The 22,287-nt window shown below is 35.0% G+C and overlaps 1 protein-coding gene across 4 annotated transcripts in view; it reads left to right on the plus strand.

The window, feature by feature from the left end:
• The window catches only part of Osbpl9 (oxysterol binding protein like 9), a 142,752-nt gene that overhangs the window by 85,022 nt on the left and 35,443 nt on the right, over positions 1–22,287 (plus strand). For 2 of the 4 annotated variants that reach the window (XM_046450940.1, XM_046450941.1), the window contains exons 5-9: positions 12,881–12,949; positions 18,310–18,405; positions 19,375–19,422; positions 20,604–20,633; positions 21,863–21,913. In XM_046450940.1, coding sequence (XP_046306896.1) covers positions 12,881–12,949; positions 18,310–18,405; positions 19,375–19,422; positions 20,604–20,633; positions 21,863–21,913 — 294 coding nt within the window. The remainder of the gene's footprint in view (positions 1–12,880; positions 12,950–18,309; positions 18,406–19,374; positions 19,423–20,603; positions 20,634–21,862; positions 21,914–22,287) is intronic. The other 2 variants (XM_046450942.2, XM_046450943.2) reach the window with 1 other exon arrangement.

A 22,287-nucleotide genomic window follows, 5' to 3' on the forward strand; every position in this document is an offset into this window, starting at 1 on the left:
ATTAAGTCCCTGGACTACCCAGGTACAACATAAAATATTAGAAAGGCAGATATTAAACGAAAATTTAAAAGAGTATAGACATTGTCCTTGTTCATCTGGCAAAACGAATATATTTCTTTCTCTATCACTGCTTATCATTGGATATGTTTATTTTTAGAATAAAAATAGGTAATTCATTGTTGATATCTTCCAGGCATTTTATTAAATACTTATGATATAGTGTGAAACAAAATCAGACAGGCTCCCACTTCACTAACTTATTACACTTAACATAAGCATTAATTAAAAAAAATAACAAGTAGAAAGCAGAGTGGTTGTCTGGATTGATTTCAGAAGGTCATGAGGAAAGTTTTAAAGTGATAGAAATACTCTATTTCTTTCCCTTTTTTGGGGGGAGGGTGGAGTACTGTGGTTGAACCCAGGGGCCTTTTTTGTACCCTTCAAAGACATGCCCCTAACTATTCACCTCCTCTAGCCACACCCTATCTGCCTACAGTACAACTCAGTTAATCCCTACATATTCAGCTTTTATTTTTATTTTGAGACATGGTCTTACTAAGTTACTGAGGACCTTGCTGAATTGATGAAGCTGGCCTAGAACCTAGCGATCCTCCTGCCTCAGCCTCCAGAGTCACTAGGATCATAGGTATCTGCCACTGTGCTTAGCTCTGTTTCTTAATTAGGTGGATACATGGGTGCATACCTTTGTCAGAACATTTGTATTGTACATTTAAAATGGATACATTTGGGCCCGGGTTGTGGCTCAGTGGTAGAGTGCTTGCCTAGTATGCCTGAGGCACTGAGTTCGATCCCTATAACCACATAAAAATAAACAAATAAAATAAAGGTATTGTGTCCATCTTAAACAAAAATAAAATGGATACATTTTATCATGTAAGTTGTCATTCAATAAAGTTGATTAAATGTAGAATTGTAATTCTGGTAAGAATCTTACATGGTCTGACAACATATAATGGGAAGAACTGACATGGGCAAGGCAAGACACGATAATGAGTAGAAGTTAATTAATTAAGAGTGGAGTTGGTGTCAAGGAGATAGTATAAAAGACAATAGTATGTGCCTAGGTCCTGAAGTTGGAAAGTCCTTGACAAATTAAAGAATACTGAAAGAGGTTTTGTGTGGAAGGCAGAAAATAATGCAAAGGTAGGGCGAAACCATGCGGGTCTTTGTTAAGTACTGAGTCATATCCTATGCACTGTGGAAAGCAGTTGACATTTTTTTTGAATAATTTTTTTAGCTGTAGATGGACACAATTACCTTTATTTATTTTTATGTGGTGCTGAGGATCGAACCCAGTGCCTCACACACGCAAGGCACACGCTCTACCCCAGCCCAGCAGTTGACTTTCTTTAATTGGTGGTGAGGTGAGAGATGAGGAGGCTACTGAAATTGGTTATGGAACTAGTCTGGCTATTTTGTATTGACAATGAATCTGAGGAGCTAGGGTAGATTCAGCAAGACTTTAGTGAGGATATTATTCCAAGAGGCCAGGATCTGTAATAGGGTGGTGGTGATGGGGAGAGGGAAAGTTGAGGGTGTATTTAGGAAGAAAACAAATGACAGAACTTGGTAATGCACTGAAAGTGGAATATGGGAGGTTTGTCAGGAAGACTACTAGGTTTATGGTGTAGGTGCTAGGATGGATGGTAGTGGTTTCATTTACAGAGGTAGGTAGCTGCGCTGGGGAAATACCAGACTTTTAAAAGAGCTGGTAGGGGAAAGAAGAGTGCACTTGTATTGGACATTTTGAACCAATTTACATAAAAAAGAAATCTTTAACATTGAGTATAGCAGTGTAGCTTATTTATTCAGCTAGCACTTACTGAGCCCTTAGTGCAGTACTGTGCTATGTGTTGTAGAGGGTAACAGAACTACAAAAGTACAAAATAATAATTGGATATTTTGGAATTTAATAGAGGCCTGGGAGAAGTAACCACAGAGAAAAACAGAGCAGAAAGGAGATTGCCCTTCAGATCATTTATGTCCCTGATTTCCTGAATTTTGGGTGTTTCTCTGTCGAGGTCGTCTAAGCCCAAACTTTAGATGTAATTTTAAGTTATGCCATCTGGATCTTTGAAGAATCTTCACAAAACACCTACATTCCTTATGGAGCCACGGCACAACAGCAGGCCCATGGAAGCCTCATCGATTAATAAAATTAAACAGGCATCCCGAGCTTTTGTTTATTGATATACAGTAGTATGCTTCTCTCCCGCCTTCCTCCACCCCCACGCGACACAAACAAACTTTCAGGAAGCAAAATCATTATCAAGATGAAACTTCTGGGTCCAGGCTCCATAGTTACCTATAGCTGCCAAAATGCTGAGGTGAGTGTAGGTGAAGCATTTTTACCGCTGTGACCTGATCCTTCCTCACCACCCAATGGGGCGCCCCGCGGCGAATCCCTGAAGCCAACCTGGGTCCCCGTGAGCGACAACTGTCCTTGCCGGGTGCCGCGGTGTATTTCTCAGGCGGCGCCCAGGCTACGTCGGGAGGCAGCAGCCGCTCGCCCTCCCGCCAGGACAGGCTTGCTCCTGCCTTTCCAAGCCCAAACTGGCCCAACCGCCAATCGTCAGCTGCTCTCCTCCCCTCCAGCAGGTGACCCATGGCCAATCGCCAGGGGTCTCTTTGCCAGGAGCCGGCAGGGCCAGCCAATCGGTGCGGTCCCTAGGCCGCTGCGCGGGCGGGGCGGAGGGACGCGGTACCCCGGGGGACGGGCTGAACCTCTGGCTGGGCCGTCTGCGCCGCCGCCCGGGGATCGGATCGAGGGAGTAGAAGAGGGGTGCGCAGGAGCAGCCCCCGCTCCCGCCCCAGGAGGCACCGAGGGCGGGGGCCTCAGCGAATGGCTTTCTTGCTGGCCACTTGCCGAGTGAGTAGACCCCGAGGGTCTGGGAGAGGGGCTGGTCCCCACCCCTGAGTCCCCGGGGTCCCTGCTGCCTGCCCTGGCAAAGGCCGGAGGCGCCAGTGTGGTGCTTCCCCTGCCTCCTTCTCGCCGCCCTTTGGGGTGAGTAGGACGACGTGGCTGCCCAGGCCCCTCTTCCTGGGGAGTTCTCACTTCCCCAACAGTGATGGGTAGAAGGAAGGTTGTTGGCCTCCAAACCCGGCTTAGGAGGGAATCGGTTTCCTTTTTTTTTTTTTTTTTTTTTAATCATTTTTGTGGAACTCGTTTTTCTTTTAGAAAGCTGACTCAGAGTGTAATTTTAAACATAAAAGTTAAAGCTTTTTTATCCCCCCATGGAAAGCTTAAATTTGACCAGTTGTCCACTAATAGGATCTCCAGTTGCAAACCAAATTACTTTTTGATGTTTTGCTTTAAACACTGTGCTCTTGCTTGACCCAGTATTTTTGTGTATAATTGTGGGTGCTATTTTTTGTATGTGTATGTGGTGGGAGGTGGTTTGTGCTTTTTTGGGTATCTGTTGCAAATATATTGAAAACTTTGGTATAGTTTTATGGGGTTCACTTAACAACTTGAAGGGTAGATTTTAGGTTCTCAGCCTGCCTTAGTGAAATTTGCTTATAATTAATAGACTAGGAAGCAGTTTTGAATCGTGTCCTTTTTTCTTGGCATTTATATTGTATATTTAACAAGTATTTTTATCTTGAAAGATTGAACAAGATAAATTCTTGCTAATTTGAAGTAAGTTTTTCCTAAAATATTTTTTTTAGTTGTAGCTGGACATAATATCTTCATTTATTTTTATGTGGTGCTGAGGATGGAACCCAGTGCCTCAGGCGTGTGAGGCGGGGTCTCTACCAATGAGCTGCAGCCCCAGCCCAAACTAACTTTTGGTTTTGTTTGTTGATCAAACTGTTTAACTTCTTAGATGTGTTAAGGAAATTAAAGACAAATCAAGTAATTATTTACTAGCATCTCATTGGTGAAGCTGGGAGGTATTTTTTTTTCATAGTTTTTGCAGTGAATAAAGTTGGAAATTCTCAATTATTTGTGAATCTTCTCACAAGACATTGCTTATATTAAACAGAGTAAGTGAGAAAACTCTTTAACGATTAGTGTCAGCATCTCTGATTTATTTTTACTTAGAAAAAATAAATTTTAATATTTGTATTTTTGGTGTAATGCAGCGCAAGAGACTGCTTCAATAAAAATGCCACATTTCCTTTCCTAATCCTGGAAATTGTTAAGGATGCTGTTGTTTGTATGTATATGGGGAGGGAGATGGTTTTATACATCACTAAAAACTCAGATTTTTAGTCTGAGTGCTTAAGTGAACAACAAGAAAGATAAGAAGTTTTGTTTCCAAGTGTCCTGAGTTTGGTTTGTACAGGAATGAAGTACTTGAAATGCCCTTTAGTATTATCAGAGGCTGCAAAGATCATTGGTCACATCCATTTGGTATTTCCAAAGTTCTAGGTGATATGCAGGGTTTTTTTTTTGTTTGTTTGTTTTTTTAAATATGAAGATATTGTGTTCAGTAGTAATTTAACCACTCAGCCATTCCCAGTTGATTTGAAGATCAGCAGGGAATTTAGTTGAGTGCAAATTTGGTCCATCTATGAAAGAGCATTGTGATATTACCTGATTGAAAAATCATGCAGTTGTCTGGCTTATAGGCTGTTGATTGAGAGAGAGGATGATGACAAGAAAACAATTTATAATCATGCTTTTATTCTACAAAGCAAATACTAAGATGTCCCCTATATGTTGAGTTTGTTAATATCTAAACACTGTAGACCAATAATTGATATTTATGCCAATGATTTTGATATAAAGGAAACATTTGTATGATTAATATAATGTACTTATTAAAATTTTGTAAAGTTTTCAGTAAAAGTTTAAAACAAAGATTGTTAGGCTTGAAAAAATACTTCTTAGATTGAAGATATATTAAGCAAATAGTCCCGTTTAAATATTTTGATGAATTGTGAAGTTCTACCTCGCAGAGATAATAGTTATTTAAAATCATTTTCCATCTTTGTTTTCTGTGACCAGTCACCAGGTTCTGTTTGCCTTGGTAATGTCTTTTTTTCCTAGATGATAAAGCTTTAATTTTCCTTCATCATCTCTCACCTAGACTTCTGGAAAAATCTTCTGACCAGTCTTTGACTGTTCTTTCCCCACTCGTCCTTTTTAATAAAAAACAAACCTGACTGAATCGCTGCCATGCTTAAAAATATTTTGATTTCCTGTTGTTAAAGTCTAGCTGTTTCACATATCCTTGGAGGCCCTTCACAAACTGGTCCCAGTTTTTCTCTCTTGAGTCTGTTTTTCACACAGCCTTGTTAGTTTACCTGGTTGTATCTCAGGTAGTAGGCCAACAGGTCTTGCTCAACATATGGACATCTGTACTGTCTTCCTTCAGAATGAGTGTACTCTTGTCTTTTCAGTGGCTACTACAGTATTTTGTTCATGTCTCTGTATTACAACTTTCACTAAGTTGTATTGTAATTTTATTTTGCTCACATGTCTGATTTTTGCATTAGGCCAGAGATCAAAGGTTCTTACTCATCTTTGTATCCCCGGGGCCTTTGTCCCTAATCAAGTGCTTGGTTTGCTGGAATAGAAAGGTGTGATGATACTGTTCCTCACCTGTCATAAGGGTCACAGCTGAAACCCCTATAACAGAAGACAGATTTTAAGAAAAAAGCTTAACAGATGTGTTTATTTAAAAGCTTTACATGTTAAGAGGGCCTTCACAGTGAATACCTAAAAGACCCAGGGAAAACTTTATGTTTAGGTGAAGAATAGACAGCTGTGAAGAATGTGGTTGAACAAAAAGGTGTATGACTAATGTAATAAATTGAATGAGGGAAACTCAGCAAAGGCCTGTGTAGTCATTATCATTCTCTGCCTCAGTATAACATTTCTTTATCCTGGGTAATGGGGAAGGACCCCTTCCAAAATGAAGGTCAAATAAGGTAGGTCAGAGGTGTCTACACACAAAGGTGTGGGTATATTTCTAGGTATTATAGCTGGCTTTGGGAAAGAGGTTCTAGTTTCTCTGGCCTACCTTGTGAAAGAAAGTATAGCAGGAAAAAAAGAAAAAAAACGCAGGAGAAGTTTAGAAAGATATGTTTCTGAGATCCTTGCAGTTTCTTCAGTTGAAAGAGCCATATTTTGGGATATGTTTTTTTTTTGTTGTTGTTGTTCCAACAATACATAGTAGGTATTTTAACACGTGCTTATTATGTGATTAAAATATGAGAAATAATAATATTGTGAATATGCAAACTTTTAACTCAGTTGTACTGGCTTAGTTTTTCCTTGTGAAATAAAATCTCCCAGGTCACTAAGTTCTTGGTTACCAGCAGAGTGGAAAGACAAGGGACTGAAGTAGGTTTTAGAAACATGTTATAAATGGTGGGCAGATTCTGAACACCCCTAACCTCCAAATATGTCCTCTAATATAGTTGAAATAATGCTAAGAGCAATGCTTGCATAGTTTGGTCCCGGTGCACTGATTTTATCTCAGGAAAAAGCTTGCTAAGTTGTATTGTAAGAGAATTCAGGGCAGTTACTTGGAAGGCATAGACATAATAGTCATTCAACAAATATTTGGGTCATGAATGAATGGTAAGGTCCATCTGGTACCTGCATGCATGTGCTTGAGAGACAGTATGCACACTTCCTACGTTAAAGTTAACTTATTTCTGGAGGCACCTTTTAGAACTTAGCTTCATTACTATATTGACTGAGGAACTTATTTTGTTTTTTCTAAAATGTGCCACTTCAACCAAGTTATTCTGCTTACCCCCATTGTTTCTTTGCATTCCCTGCATTCCTGAGAATGTTTTTAAAATCTGATTGCTTTAATCTTTCTCCCTAGTGTCTAGGTTACACTAAATGGTAGTTGGCTTGAGTTTTAACATTTTTTATCATACCAGAGAGGATGTGGTTGCAACTTACAAGTTCTTACTATCTTTATTTAAATTAAAATAATTTTTCAAAGATGAATAAGTAGACCCCAGAGGTATTTACTCTCTGGGTGAATAAGGTTGTTTACCTGGAGATACTCCTTTCACAGAATCCTAAAAGTGGAAGAAATCTTAAAAGTTCGAATTCAGAATTCAGTCTGTTTTTTTCCCCTTCTCCTTCCTTCCTTCCTTCCTTCCTTCCTTCCTTCCTTCCTTCCTTCCTTCCTTCCTGTCTTTCTGTCTTTCTTTCTGTCTGTCTTTCTTTCTGTCTTTCTTTCTAATAGTGGAAGTAGGAGTTTCCGAGAAGCCAAATGATTTGTTCGGAGTCACACAGGAAGACCCTTACTTTCTAGGACTTAAGCTTAGATGATGCTTGCTTTGTTATTATATCTAGAAAGTGTCAAGGTGCTGCTCTGGTGGATCTGCATGCATTGCTTCTTAAACCCCAGTACTTTCTTCAGTTCAGCTACTAATTTTGATTTCCTTCAAAGTCAGCATCCAGATCTGAAAAATACCATCTTATATGTCTCTAAAAGAATATTATTCTTCATTTGGTCTTTTTAAAAAATATTTTCTTAGTTATACGTGGGCACAATACCTTTATTTTGTTTATTTATTTTTATGTGGTGTTGAGGATCGAACCCAGTGCTTCACATATGCAAGGCGAGTGCTCCACCACTGAGCCACATGCCAGCCCTGGTCTTGTGGTTTTTAACCTCTCTTTGAGTTTATACTAGCCCTTCAGTCTGGGAGTATATCTTTTCTGGTTATTCTCCACTTTCTTACAAATTCATTTTCTGCTTTTTTGTTCTATGCTCCAGGAGCCTGAACTTTACAGCCTGTATCACCTGGTGTCCTTTGTCCTTAGGCTTCTGTTTGGGTTTAGTCAATGGGAGGCAGCAACAGAAGAAGGAAGGTTAAAAGAGAACCTTTGGAGTATTTATTGCCACTGCCCCTTCCCTGCTTTGATGCAGTTTTAGCAGTGACTGTCCTACAGCTGCAGTATACACTGAGTAGCTCCTCCTGTGATTGGCTCATGATAACATTATTCCTTGCTACTTCAGAATAGGAGTAGTAAAGGCTTCCTGCTGCTCCCTTATTCCTGGGGTCTTCAGCATCCCTTGTTTCCTTAGCCCTGCAATCACTTCTACAGTCACTTTGTTAAAGAAATGTTCAAACACTTCATCTGATAATGCTGTTTTCTGCCATGGCCCACTGCTGTAATATTTCTTCCCCATTTCTGTCCAAATCCTGCATTGTTAAATGCCACCTCTCAGAAATCTTTCTTATTCTTATAACTTTCTCCTTTAAATCTTCTAGTGCCTTTCTTTTATCATTTATTTTACCTTGCTCAAATCAGTTATTTGTAGACAGATGTTTATGTCTTCTAATAGATTGAAACTCTTTTAAGAGAAGATCACTGTCTGCTTCACCTTGGCATGGCCAACATAGAGCCATAGTCATAGGAGATGCCCAATGAGAAAGTAACTATTGTAACACTGAATTCTATACCCATAGTAGTATGTATAAAAATGTGCTCCTAAGATTTGGCCAGAGAGAATGAGCTTTTAGAGGGATGAGATGATTGTCATTGCCTGATCTTCCTCCTCATTGTACTGCAATTTATTTCCATATTTTTTCTCTAATCTTTCTTTTTTTTTCTTTAAAAATTTTGTTAGCCATAGAAAATTCAACATTCATACTTGTAATGTAGTAAATCTTTTTGAAATAACTAAGTTTGTGATTTATGATTTTTATCATGAATACTCTGGTTTATAATCTGCGAGAACTTATAGTTCTTGGATACTTTTTTATGTTTAAATAGTTAATATGGGTTGAGGATGTAGGTCAGTAGTAGAGCACTTGCCTATTGTGTGAGTGTTTGGGTTCAATTTCCAGCACCACACACAAAAAACAAAAACAAAAACCTGTCAGGCACATTGCAATTCATTCTTGTCCTGTTTCAGATCATCTTGATAGGTTTCTGACAATAATTGAACTAAATCAGGGAAATTTTGTATACACTTTTAATAACTATCAAAAATGTGCCTGTGTTTTCATGCGACATTCATTGGCAGCTAAAATCAGATATATAAAAACAACTTTGACATATGTAATTTTAAGGGATAAGGTGCCAGAACACTTGTAGAACCACCTGTTCTTTTCAGTTCAGGATTGTTTTTGTTTTGTTTGTGTGAAATATAAGCCTTGTTTTAGTCTGACTCTTTTGTCATGTTAGCTCTCCTCTGGCATTAATTTGTCGATTTGTTATATTTGCTGTAAAGAGATCCAGTTTTGTTAGATAAATCAGGTTTTGTTTTGGAAAACATAATCAAATTTCCAAGTATTATGCTATGAGAATTCTGCAGTTATTTCAAAACTCGAACTAACTACTAAAATTCTCAGTTTAAAGATTTACATGTTTAATTTTTCCTAGTTATACATAGACTAGATTTCCTGGAAACTTTCCTAAAACATTTATATTTGGTAGATGGTTAAAAATGGACTTTCTAAAGTCTTTTAATGGCTGTTAATCTGAGGTTGGAGAAGGGAAGAATGTATTTTTTTTTTTAATTCCATACTAGTAAGCTACTGAATTTAATTTAGATACTAGAATGACATAAGAAAGATTTTGCAAGTAGCCAGATCAACTAAAGTGTCTCAGAAGAAATGCTTTGATTGATTGCCAAATACCACATGGTCAGAACAGTACTTTGTTAGGTGATGTGATGTAGTAGATGTTTTTGTTCTTCCTGAGATTGCTTTCTTGAATGTTGAGTCATGCTCCTGTTGTTGGCAGGAAGGGTGTGGAAAAAAAAAGTTAGGTATTATGCTTTGTTTTACTGGCCATTTTTCTTCTCACCATTTCATTTATTTGAGTATAGTGGTGATTGCTAAGTTTTAAGTACTTTTTATTGCCTTGTGCTTTACCTTTAAATGATGTTATAGCTGGGACTATGGCAGGTCACTTGCCTGGCACACCAGAATTTTTTTATACTACATTTTATACTACATACTTGGAAAGGTTTTTGAGCACTGTCAGTATTACCACATTTATTTCTTTAACATATTTTGAAAATGGGTACTTAGAAAAAATTAAACATGAATATAAATAGTAGAAACAAAGAGTCTCTTAAATGCTCCCAGTCCTCAATCCCACTGCTCTGGAGTAACAGCATTTTATGTTTTGGTTCATGTTTTATTTCAGCATGTGTGGTGTGTGTGTGTGTGTGTGTGTGTGTAAATAACCTTTTAAAAATGCATCTTCTAGTATAACAAATAGCTTTTTTAAAATGCAGCTTTAATATTATTTGTGTCTCTAATATTATGTAAGCACCCATTATCAATAGAATTCTGGTTTTTTTTTTTTTAATTTCTGTAGTTTGCTTTCTGCATTCAGACACTGTAAACTCATATTTAAGATTTTTTTCTTTAAAGGTAATTTGCTATACCTGAATACTCATCTTAATTCTTTTCATGATATTTATATATTGAAAATGCCAGTTATATTCTAATGATAGAGGGTAACCAGGTACTTTATTGTCTAAATGGGGACACTTTTGAGAGTGAAGGAGGCTGCTAATAATAATTTTGCCTAGATAGCAGGCATAAAGACTGTCCTATGCAAACATGTGTATGGTCATCCTATTTATAGACTTTAGGTTTCTGTTTTGTTTTGTTTATTTAGTTGCTTTTTATACTGTTTTGTTGAAATAAATTGGGAGAATCTTAAAAAAAAAAGCTGCCAGTGATTTCAATAGAGGAAAATGCTACAAATCTCAGACTTCTGTTGTCCAGTTGCTTGAGTAATCAAATCACTTTACGGAGTCAATGCTGTTTTTTGTTTCACAAGTCCAAGGGTTATGTAAGAGTTTAGCAATAGGTGAAGGGTTCTTAAAGAGTAAGAGTTATGCTAAGACTTGGTGTGATGATTGAAATTCATGAATTTTAGCTAGTGTCTGTACCTGATTTCTATTTGGCAAAGCACCCTATTTCTGTCACATTTATAAGAGCAATTCAGATTTGTTCGTAGATTTCTAAAAGACAGAAACAACTACCTATAAACTGTTTTCTTTGTAAATTTAAAGCAAAAAGCAATTCTAGTTTTTCAGAGATGATAGTCTTAAGGAAAAAATAGGCTTTCTTTATACTGTTTGGTTTTCAAGGTAATAATTTTAGGTAAAATAACCAATACTTTTCTGTATCTCATTGGATTTTTTTTCTCATCTGATTTCTAGACTGCATTCATTTCATCACTTGTTTTGTCTGTTGCTCATACCTTATTTTATTACTATCATTATCTACTATCTTCAGAGTTCATCAACTTAATGTTTCATTTCCTATTTAAGGAGACGCTAAATACAATTTAACTTAGTGCTTTTATCCTTTTCTTGATTGTGTATCTCTGAAAATTGCACGTGTTTTATAGTATTATCTGATTTTTTTTTTTTTTAAGTTCAACCAGTATCCTTTGTGACTTCTATATGTTAAACACTGTGTGGAGTTTGGGATTATAGTGGTGAATCTGGATTATCTGAGACTCCAAATTATAAAGGGAAGTAGAATACCTACTATTGTATTACTTTATACATATTTTCCCCATTTCGTCTGCCTAGAAACCTCAAATGGTTTTTGTTATTATATTATCTTATTCTGGAGAAAATGGAGAAAGAAAAAGTGATTTATTTGGCTAGAGCACACAGGTAATTTATTAGGAAGTTGCAGATTCAGCATGCAAAACTAGATCAATCCTTAAAGCTTGTGCACATTTTTATTTTTTATTTTTTTAAATGTTTATTATTTAGTTGTAGTTAGACACAGTACCTTTGCTGCATTCATCTATTTTCATGTGGTGCTGAGGATCGAACCCAGTGCCTCGCAAGCACTAGGCGAGCGCTCTACCACTGAACCACAACCCCAGCCCTTGTGCTCATTTTTAATACCTTAAACTCCTTGAGGCAATTTTCAAGTTATGTTTTTGTACCCTTATGTTATAAGAACTCTTTTCAAATTTCATTGATTTAATAGAAAAGTGTAATGTATTTGAAGCCAGAGGACTAGGTTAGAATCCCTGTTTAAAAAAAAAAAATCTAGCTGGAAGATTTGAGTAATAAGCAGTATCTGTCTACTATGTTGTGATGATGAAAGGAGAAAATGTAAAGTGTCTAGCAAGATACCTAATACTATAAAAAATTTTAATAGATATCCATGGTGAATCCATGGTGTTAGTCTGCTTACTCAAACAATGGGGGGAAAAAAACCTCACTTTTTAGGCATTCTTGGAAAACCCAGCAATTTTGGGTAAGATACCTAGAGCTACCGTGTTGGTAATAGAGAATTTAATTTGAAGCCTTGGATTGTCAGTACACTGACTTAATGGAAAGTACTTCTCTGAAGGTACTGTGGAGAATATGGTTTAATATTAGGCTCAATTTTATGGACATTTTAAAATTGATAATCTTTATTCCAAATGAACTGATAGTTGAGTATTAATCTTTAGGATTAAAATTAGGTAGAAATTTTTTCCCTCAGAATTTCTTTGTTATCTTTAATTCCTGTTTTTCCTTTAGCTGAAGTGGATAAATCTTAGAGATAAATAGGAATTATAAATGTTTCAAAATGTTCAGTTATCCAGGGGAAATCACAGATTAGCAAGCCTCACTTAAAATTGTGATCTTGTTAATGTTTCTGATTTTTTAACATACTTTTTTCATCATTAAACCAACTTTTAAGACATTTGATAGGGAGACAACATGGTATTATTTCTTTAAAAATTTAATTTGCCAACTTAAATTTCAAAGGGACAGAAAAGCCAATGAATTTGGCATAATGTTTTGTTTTTTAACTTGTCACTTGCTGCTTATGTACCTGTTTTTCCTCTGTATAGTTACAGATTTTCTCTTATTTTTCCTTTATTTGATTATTGATTCAGACTCACAGTATGGTAACTTTCTATTCTCTCTTTTCCTTACCTTTATGGAAGATCAGTACTACACTTGCTTTTTTCCAGTCTTCTGGTATCTCTCCAGTTCTTGAATTTTCAAAAATAATTGTAAGTGATTCAATTGTAAGTATATCCTATACTTCTTTCATTAGATGAAAGCTTATTTGTGATGCATGTCATCTCAAATTGCTAATTGTTAACAGAAACTTTCCAAATAACTTATATTTTAATGAAAATGGCATTCTTGTAAAGTTATCATTAAATATAAGGTATGTTTTTTTGCTAATTTCAAGAAATCATCTACTTTTATTCATATCCATGTCATTTATTTTTTACTGAGGTTGTTTTCTTTTGTATTTTATCTTTGTTGAATTTTTAAGCTTTTTTTTTTTTTTTTACAATTCTACTGACAGCTTACCCTGTTTTCTTGTTATTCTAAAGTTTTTTGAGACTTACAGTATTTTCCTTCCTCTTTTTGCAACATTTTTATTATATATGGTTTTTTGTCCTGTGATTAAGAGAAAGTACTGCAGATAGAGTACTTAGTTCTTTTAAGTTTTCACTGAGAAGTAAGATTTGATATGAAAATTCTCACCTGTTAAAATTTTATCTATTTATTTATTTATTGGTACTGGGGATTGAACCCAGGGGCACTTTACCACTAAGATAGTTTAATTTTTGAGGTGGGTCTTGGCTAAATTGCTGAAGACGGGCTTTGAACTTCCCACCCTCCTACCTGTCTTAGCTCCCAAATAGCTGGGATTACAGGGGTGCACCATGGTGGCTTGTTTGTGAAATTCTTTTAACAATATTACTAAGCCTTCCTGTTGTTACACAAGTTAACCATAAATTTCTTAATTTCCTGATTCTGATCTCAAGAAGACCCTAAATGACGTTTACTTCCAGTGTCATTTCTCTTCCTCTGTTAACAGGAATTACTTAAAAAGCTTTTACTGCCTGCCTCAAAAGTTGTCTCCTGTGAAGTTTTACTTAAAGGGAGTATCTCTCCAAAGCAGCTTTGCATGTACTTCAGGCAGTTTTAAGGACTTCCCTTGCAGTACTCTCTCTCTCTCTCTCTCTCTTTTTTTTTTAAAGTATACATCTTAAATAGTGTTTAGTGTCCCAGCTAAAGTAATTATCAGGAATTGATTTAATTTTTACTGATTTGTTAGCTTTTAAGTCCTTTCTGAGAAAAGCGGTTCCTGTAGATTGGGCTTGATGTATGTTTCTCTCTTTTCTCTCTATATGTTAAACTGGATGTGTAGATCATGACTGATAAAGAATTATCTGTTATTCACCATGACTATGTATTTATTTTAGTTTTCTTTATTTTTAAAATTTTTTTAATATTTATTTTTTAGTTGTAATTGGACACAATATCTTTATTTTATTTACTTATTTTTATGTGGTGCTGAGGATCAAACCCAGGGCCTCACACATGCCTCACACATGCTAGATGAGCGCTGTACTGCTGAGCCACAATCCCAGCCCCTTAGTTTTCTTTATTAGCAAAGAACTCTTGAAAGCTAGAGACTATTTTGCTTTTAGTATATTAACCCATAAGTGGGGTTTTTTTCTTTATATATATTTCTAATTTTTATGATTAGATTGAAATTTAATTTCTATGGAGATTTTTCTATCTCAATTTCTTGTTAAATGAAGAAAATTTGTATTTATTTCCCTATAATTGCAGTATTTAAACTGTAAGTAAATCCCTACAGAAATTGTCACTTTATAGGCTATGACACAAATTAGGGAGCAATAATCTCTTTAGTCCTGATTGCCAACAATTTAACATAATCACTTCAGTTAACTGCTGAAGAACATGGATAGAGGAGAAAAGAAGGGAGGGAACAGAGAAAGGAAAAGAGAATCAGAACAGAAAGGCAAAAGAAACTAGGGGAAGACTGGTATTGTGATTGACAGTTGCCAGATGCTGCAGCCAACTGCAACAGTGAGCTAGCACTGGAGGATGCAGTGATGACTGAATGGTACATACCTGCCCTTCATATAATCTTTTAGAGAAATCAACCATTAAGTGTAACCATAAAACATGACCAGAATATTAGAATGTATATCTGCTGTCAGACTACTTGATCTCAAGAAGTGTGCAGTCCTTCCCTGTTCTCAGTTCTTTTAAGGGGAAGACAGAACACCCTCAGTGTGATAAAGGATTGTATTAGTCCTGTTTAAAAATAAAACTCCATTGAAAAGGATTATTATGATTAAATGCAGTGCCTCAGTATTCTAAATGTTGAATGGAAAGAGGAACAGATAATTCAAGATAATTTTTATGAAATAGTCTATCATCTCAAGAGATACTCAAATGAAGACTAGACACTCAAAGACATTATAAAAGTAACTTCTGTGAATGGGAAGTTAGAGTAGGTGACAGATAATGAAACTTGTGATACTTTTTTTCTAGAACATTCTTATTAAACAGTTTAATTAGTAAAGTTTTTTTGATAAGTTTGTATATGTTATCAATTGTAGAAGAGTTAAAAGGATTTTCTTTTTGAGTACATGCAGAATTTATGGATTACTATGCAAAAGAGGTTAGGCCAATTCTGATAACTGTCATTATGAAACTTTCCACTGTACATTACCTGAAGAAAAATGGTTTGGTGAGTAGATCTTTGAATATTGGATATTGAAAAGCATGGAGATGATTATTAAGGTAAAGGAAAGTTTCGGAAGACTATTCAGATTCAGGATTGAGAGGAGAGATGAGTGAGGTTCATATATGATTCTAGCAACATCAAAGGATCAATTTTTAAAGAATTAATTATAAGATTCAGATTGAGGTAATGTAAATTTGTTTCTTTTTATTTCCTGGAAGATTTTTAATCTAATAGTGATTTGTTCAATAGAATATGTTAATCAGACTTTTATAGTGGTAATTCTAAATGGTTTCAAAAGGGAGTCTTAAAGTTTATATTTCCCCTCTCACGTAGATGCCTCACCTTTTCACTTATGAATATGTTGTTGATCTTTTAAAATATTTAGCAAGAATGATGTATTTAGCTGATTTTAATTAAATCATTGATAATTATAATATTCTGTGAAAAACAGAACAAAAGCCAGGCCAAGCATTCCTTCTAATTTTTCTGTAGCATGATAACAGGCAAAGAAATAGCTCCCTTCTACTATAATATCCATGAAATGTTATATGTTTATCCTTCCTTTTCTTCATCTTTATTATACTTGACAAATCAAATGTTTCTAATAGAAAGTTCTTTAGATTATCTTTTTTAAAAATGAAGATCTTTAACCAAATTTCATAAATATATCTAGATTGTGTGTACATTGTTTATATGATTTTTTTGTTCTTAAACTGCTTTTTTCATATATAATATCACATATATACGGTTCAAGCAGGTTTGGTTTTTTTTACATATATGTGAAAAAACGAATAGGCAGATTTATTACCTTTGAATTTTGAAAAACAAAAGAATTACAAGTTTTTTTTTTTTTTTCCTACCACATTCTTAACAGGACTTAGTAAAATTCTAAGTTTTGGCTCAGAATCCGAATTTTAGATTGAGAATAACAACAATAGCAAGAGTAATAATTGATAGTGTTGGCTGTCATTGTCTTTGGTATATGTAATAGCTGCCGCAATAATAATAGGAGGAGGAGGTAGAAAGAAGACAGAAGGTTAGATAGAGAGCCATGGTGCCTTTTTAGGGCCTGAGCCAAAATTAGAAACTAGGTTTGCCAACCCACTGTCCTTTCCATAAGACCCAACCATCTCAATTTGTTTCGAGATAATGGCTGAGAAATGCTTTAATACTATTAATAGAAGCATTATATGTGCAAAGATGAAGTATTGATGTAATAAAACTTTAACCTCAGTTTACTATATTGTGGGAAATGTGAAAATGAGCTCATTTAGAATCAATTTTTTGATTGAAAGGGAAGATAAGAAAAGGTCAACTTTGAGATAGGTATGCTGAGCTATTCCTCCTATATTCACCCATTTAGTATACGGAGTTATGTAGTTGGGATAGGACTCTTTATTTATTTTTTTTGGGGGGGCGGTACTGGGGATTGAACTCAGAAGGTGCTCTACCACTGAACTATGGGAGATACTACAACCCCAGTCCTTTTTTTTTTAAAATTTTAATTTTAAAATTTTTGAGACAAGGGCTAGGGTTGGCTCAGCAGTAGAGTGCTCATCTAGCACGTGCAAGGCACTGGGTTCAGTCCTCAGCACCATATAAAAATAAAGGCATTGTGTCCAACTACAACTAAAAAATATTTAAAAATTTTTTTTGAGACAGGGTCTCATTAAGTTGCTGAGTGTCTCGCTAAGTTGCTGAGGCTGACCTGGAACTTGTGATCCTTCTGCCTTAGCCCTCAAGTCCCTAGAGCTTGTGGGGTGTGCCACCAAGCCTGGCTTGGGTTAGGATTCTGGCAGTAATATTTCCTTATCCTATTCCCCTGCTTAACTATGTGACAACTGGGCATGCATATTTGGTAAGCTGATAATGTTGTTTTCTCCAACTGTTTTGTTCTTTATACCTAGGATTGATGTGTTTCTCAGGCAGAGCTGATTAAGAACCTTTGAGTGAAGTTAAAACATAGAAATTCATGTTCTCCTGGAATTTAAAGTTTATGTGACAAAAAGTAGAACATACCATGGCTAAATTTTTAAACTGAGAAATAAGTAGGTCCTCTAAATAAGTAAACATTTACACCATGTCCAGAGTGTAGTGTTCGTGCCAAGGGTGAAAGTAAGTAGGGAACTTAATTAGGAGAGAAGTTTTGTCACTTTCATTTAGAAAGGGGCATGTTAGAAGAAGCGAGGATTTTAAGGTTCTTTTTAAAATTTTAATAGAATAACTGTAAAAAAGGAATTTTTAGTTGTAGATAAACACAATACCTATATTTTATTTATTTTTGTGTGGTGCTGAGGATGAAACCCAGTGCCTCACAAGTGCTAGGCAAATGCTGTACCACAGAGCTATAGTCCCAGCCCCTAAGGTTCTTTTTTAAATAAGAAAGATACAGAGCTGATGGAGAATGTTAAGGAATGGGAGAACTAAACAGTGAGAATATGAAGTTAAGATTAAGGGAACAGAGGAATGTACTGAACAACAACAACAAAATGGGTAAATAGTATTCTAGGTAGTTTTTATGTTTCTTTAGCTAAGTCACTGTTGTTCTTGTGGTGAATGAGAGCCAATTATGGGTTGTTGGGGCTAAAAAAAGTTGATTCTAAAGAGCAGGTTAAATCCTCATTTGGCCATTTGCACATGTAATTGGTGAGACTAGAGTAGCACTTGAAGCTAGAGGAAAGTTGATGTGTCATTATTTTTGGAGAATTTAGAAAACAAATATTTCTGTAAAAGTACTATTTCTTTTTAAAAAACAAAATGTTTTCATTTATGAAGGTTGAAATATTTTGTTTTATTAAACCTTGCTTGGGTACTGCTAGATTTATTGCAAATTTTATTTTTCTCTAGGGTTTGGATTCAGGATTTGTTCCTAGTGTCCAAGACTTTGACAAGAAACTAACAGAGGCAGATGCTTACCTACAAATCTTGATAGAACAACTAAAGGTATGACATAAGTTTATATATTGAATTGATATAAAGACATAATGTTACTGAGTCTGATTTTGAGTAAATTTCTTTCTTGCTATAAATTTATAGTCCTCATATGGTTCTTCAGCAGTTTTAAAGCTGACTTATTTATATCTAATCTAATTATATTGGTAAAGAGCATATTTACATAATGTGCTTTTTGGTCATTAAGGAAAAGGTAAATATCTAGATGTAATAAGAAGAAAATAAGACTTGGCTTATTTTACATTCATATTCTGTTTAAAATTTCTATGAAACTGGTAAGGTTTAGTGGCTCAGTCTCTAAGACCTTTTTTTTTTTTTTTTTAATTTTAGGGAAAAGTGTAGGCGAGACAGCTTAGATATCTATCTCTTATCATTGCAGAGTAAATTATCTTATTTATTTATTTGTTTATTTAGAAAATTCAGATCTAGGTTTAATGTTGTCTTCCTAGGTATTCCCTACACCCATCTTCATTTCCTAGTAGATACAAATAAGATAAATAATTAAACTGCAAATTAGGGGAATATTGGTCTCCAAGTAATTGGAAGTTTAATTACACTGCTTGAAAAGATTAAAAGCAATGTTCCACTATTTACAAAATTATTTTAATTTCTACTTTAAAATGAATTAAAAGCAGAGGTCTTAGGAAGAAAGGGAGTGTTGATAAACTTGGGAGACAAAGCAGACAGAGCAGAGTTTGAATTGATATTTAAAGTTCTTAAGAGTGGTGTGTTTTCTTTGTAATTCTACCTGAATGATTGACTTTTACTGTTTGCAGTCAATCACATGATGGAACATAACTTGATACAATGCCAAAAATATATGCTGTATTGAAAAATGCATATAAATCATCTATGGAAGAAATATGTTTAAGAATTTTTGCTTCTGTGTTTAGGAAGTGAACACAGTGCACTAACGTGGATTGATGTTATAACCTGTTTTTTAAATTCTTAATCCTGTAGCTTTTTGATGACAAGCTTCAAAACTGTAAAGATGATGAACAGAGAAAGGTAACTTAAATCACCATGATTTTGACTTAAAAAAGCCTTTTGGAAAAATAACAGATACACCAATCAGTATTTTGACTATTATGATAGTATTTTTGACTTATTGTAATAGTACTGTCAGTGAACCTTATGGGAGTTTTCTAGTGAGTTTTTGTTATGTTTTTGTAATTAAAAGATTACAAAATTTAATATTATTCCTGTTTTGTAAGTTCTCTTATATATATTGTGTTGAAGATGGAAAGTATATTTTATTAAATATACATATGGTCACTTCAGATACAAATAAATAAATGGGCAAGAATTGTCAGAACAAACAACTGACATATAAGGAAACATGCTTTAATTATAGTTTACTATTCTTCCCATCCTTGGATTTCTGATGTCTACTTTATAGTTTGCATATTGTTTTTTCTTTTTTGGGGGTGGGGGGTGTGCTAGGGATTGAACTCAGGTGCACTTAACCACTGAGCTACATCCCCAGCCCCATTTTGTATTTTATTTAGAGACAGGGTCTCACTGAGTTGCTTAGCATCTTACTTTTGCTGAGGCTGGCTTTGAACTCACCATCCTCCTGCAAACTCAGGATTCTCCTGCCTTGGCCTCCCTAGTACTGAAATTATAGGCATGTGCCACTGCCCCCAGGTTGTTTTCTCTTTTCTAAATTAGTATTTTCCCTCTCCTGGCAACATTGTTGTTATTATTTTCCCTTTTTTTGACTGTAGCCTTGCATTTGGCCCTTTAAGACTTGTTAATAGTAGTGACTCAGGTTCTAATTCACCTACCGTTAATTCTAAATTTCGTCAGTCCAGTCCACTGTCAGATTTTAAACAGTTTTGGAAAGGATAAGATGATTCTGAAAGAAAACATTTTAAAATTACATAATGAAACTTACAGAAAAAAAATCTTGTATTCAAAAAAGGAATAGAATGTTTTATATTAGTCTTACAAATCTTGAATTGAATCACATGAATTCCATTTAAGACGGTTTAACCAAAAAATGTCTTGAGTTTTTAATTTTAATGTTCTGTTTAGATTTAAAAATATAATCAAGTACTTTCTTCATAATTTTACATTTGCTTAAAATAATGAATACATTTCTAGTAAAATTCTTTATGACTAATCAGCAAAAACAAACTAGTATATTTATATCTCTGATTATTTTTGTTTAAACTTATTTTTCACAGAAAATTGAAACTCTCAAAGAAACAACAAATGTAAGTTATGTGTTTGATAAACTGACTGTATTATAAGGTGCTGTATATGTTATCTCTGTATTAAGTTGCTGATATTAATAAGAACAATTGAGGCTTTAGTTTTTATGGATTTTTACAGGGATGTTTTAAGAATTATATTAGCATCCAGAGGAATTTAAACCAATAAAATAATCCCTGTAATTGAAATTGACTTGATGTACCAATTTATCTATTTCTGGTCTTGCCTGAGATCCTTGGATAAAAGGTATCATTCATTCACCTAGTGTAGGTTGAGTGAGTATCTCTTATACGAAATCCTTGGGACCAGAAGTAGTTCTAATTTGGGGTATTTTGGATTTGAGAATATTTTTGCACAAAATATTATTGTATCAAGTATGGAATTTTATACTCTGGCATCCTGTCAACATTCAAAAAGTTACAGATTTTGGATTTATTTTTTTCGGGGGTGGGTGGTACTAGGGCTTGAACTAAGGGGCACTCAATCACTGAGCCACATCCCCAGCCCTATTTTGTATTTTATTTTGGAGACAGGGTCTCATTGAGTTGCTTAGCACGTCACCATTGCTGAGGCTGGCTTTGAACTCACGATCCTCCTGCCTTAGCCTCCTGAGCATCTGGGATTACGGGAGTGAGCCACCGCACCCAGCTAGATTTTTTAATTTTTAATTTTTGGATTAGGAATGCTCAACCTGTGTGTATTCTCTTGTAATTAAAATATATTGAGATTTGATTTATATAATGTACTAGCCTTCTGACATTACCTGACAGACTAATTAGATTTGTATCTTGATAAAAAGTATTTTAAAAACAGGTAAGATAGTATTCCAGGTTTATCAGTATTTTCACAGGGTCCTTTATTTTTTGTACTTCCATGAATCTTAAGTAAGTGCTGTAGGAATGTACAGGGTGGCTGTTCTTAATCTAAGAATTTGAAAGTTAATCAAACTCATATTTTTCTATTTGTGGTGTTGAAAAGTCATTTAGATAGTGTTTTGTATAAATAAACAATATCGTGGCATTCCTTAGGAGATCATAGAATTGCTATTGAATTAACTTTGAGACTATCAGCATATTAGAATCATGGGATATCCTCAAGAGGAGGGTATCTTTTATATAGTATAGACTTGACCCTTGTGCATTTGAACTGATTTTTTGTATTTTTAAGCTTCAACATTGTGCAACCATTTTATTTGAAGTAAGATCCTAAAATCCGTGTTTTGTTTTTATAGAGCATGGTAGAATCTATTAAACACTGCATTGTGTTGCTGCAGATTGCTAAAGTAAGTAAATTTACTTTCGATTACCTTCATGTAATGGATTCAGAAATTCTAATGGCATTTTCCTTTTAATAACCACAAAACTCAAGTTCTGAAATACTACCTTTCTATGATAAATTGAATTGTGGAGTTACTGATATTGAACAACCGTTTTGTTTGGATGTTATCTTACTTATGTGTGTGTGTGCTGGTAACACTTTTTCTCAGTGGTTGGGAAGGAAGGGAGCATGTTTGAATTACTCACCCTTTCTTTCCCTTTTACCCATTTTTATAGCTTGGAACAAGGCCATCTTTTGCAAAATCTTTTCAGTTAAAAACAGATAATGCCCCTGGTTATACTTCTACCTCTTTTAAACAATTTTGCTCATCATTTGGCA

Source organism: Marmota monax, unplaced genomic scaffold (genome assembly GCF_021218885.2).
Source record: "Marmota monax isolate L192 unplaced genomic scaffold, Marmota_monax_Labrador192_F-V1.1 WCK01_AAM20220418_F8-fsc00023, whole genome shotgun sequence".
NCBI classification, from domain to species: domain Eukaryota; kingdom Metazoa; phylum Chordata; class Mammalia; order Rodentia; family Sciuridae; genus Marmota; species Marmota monax.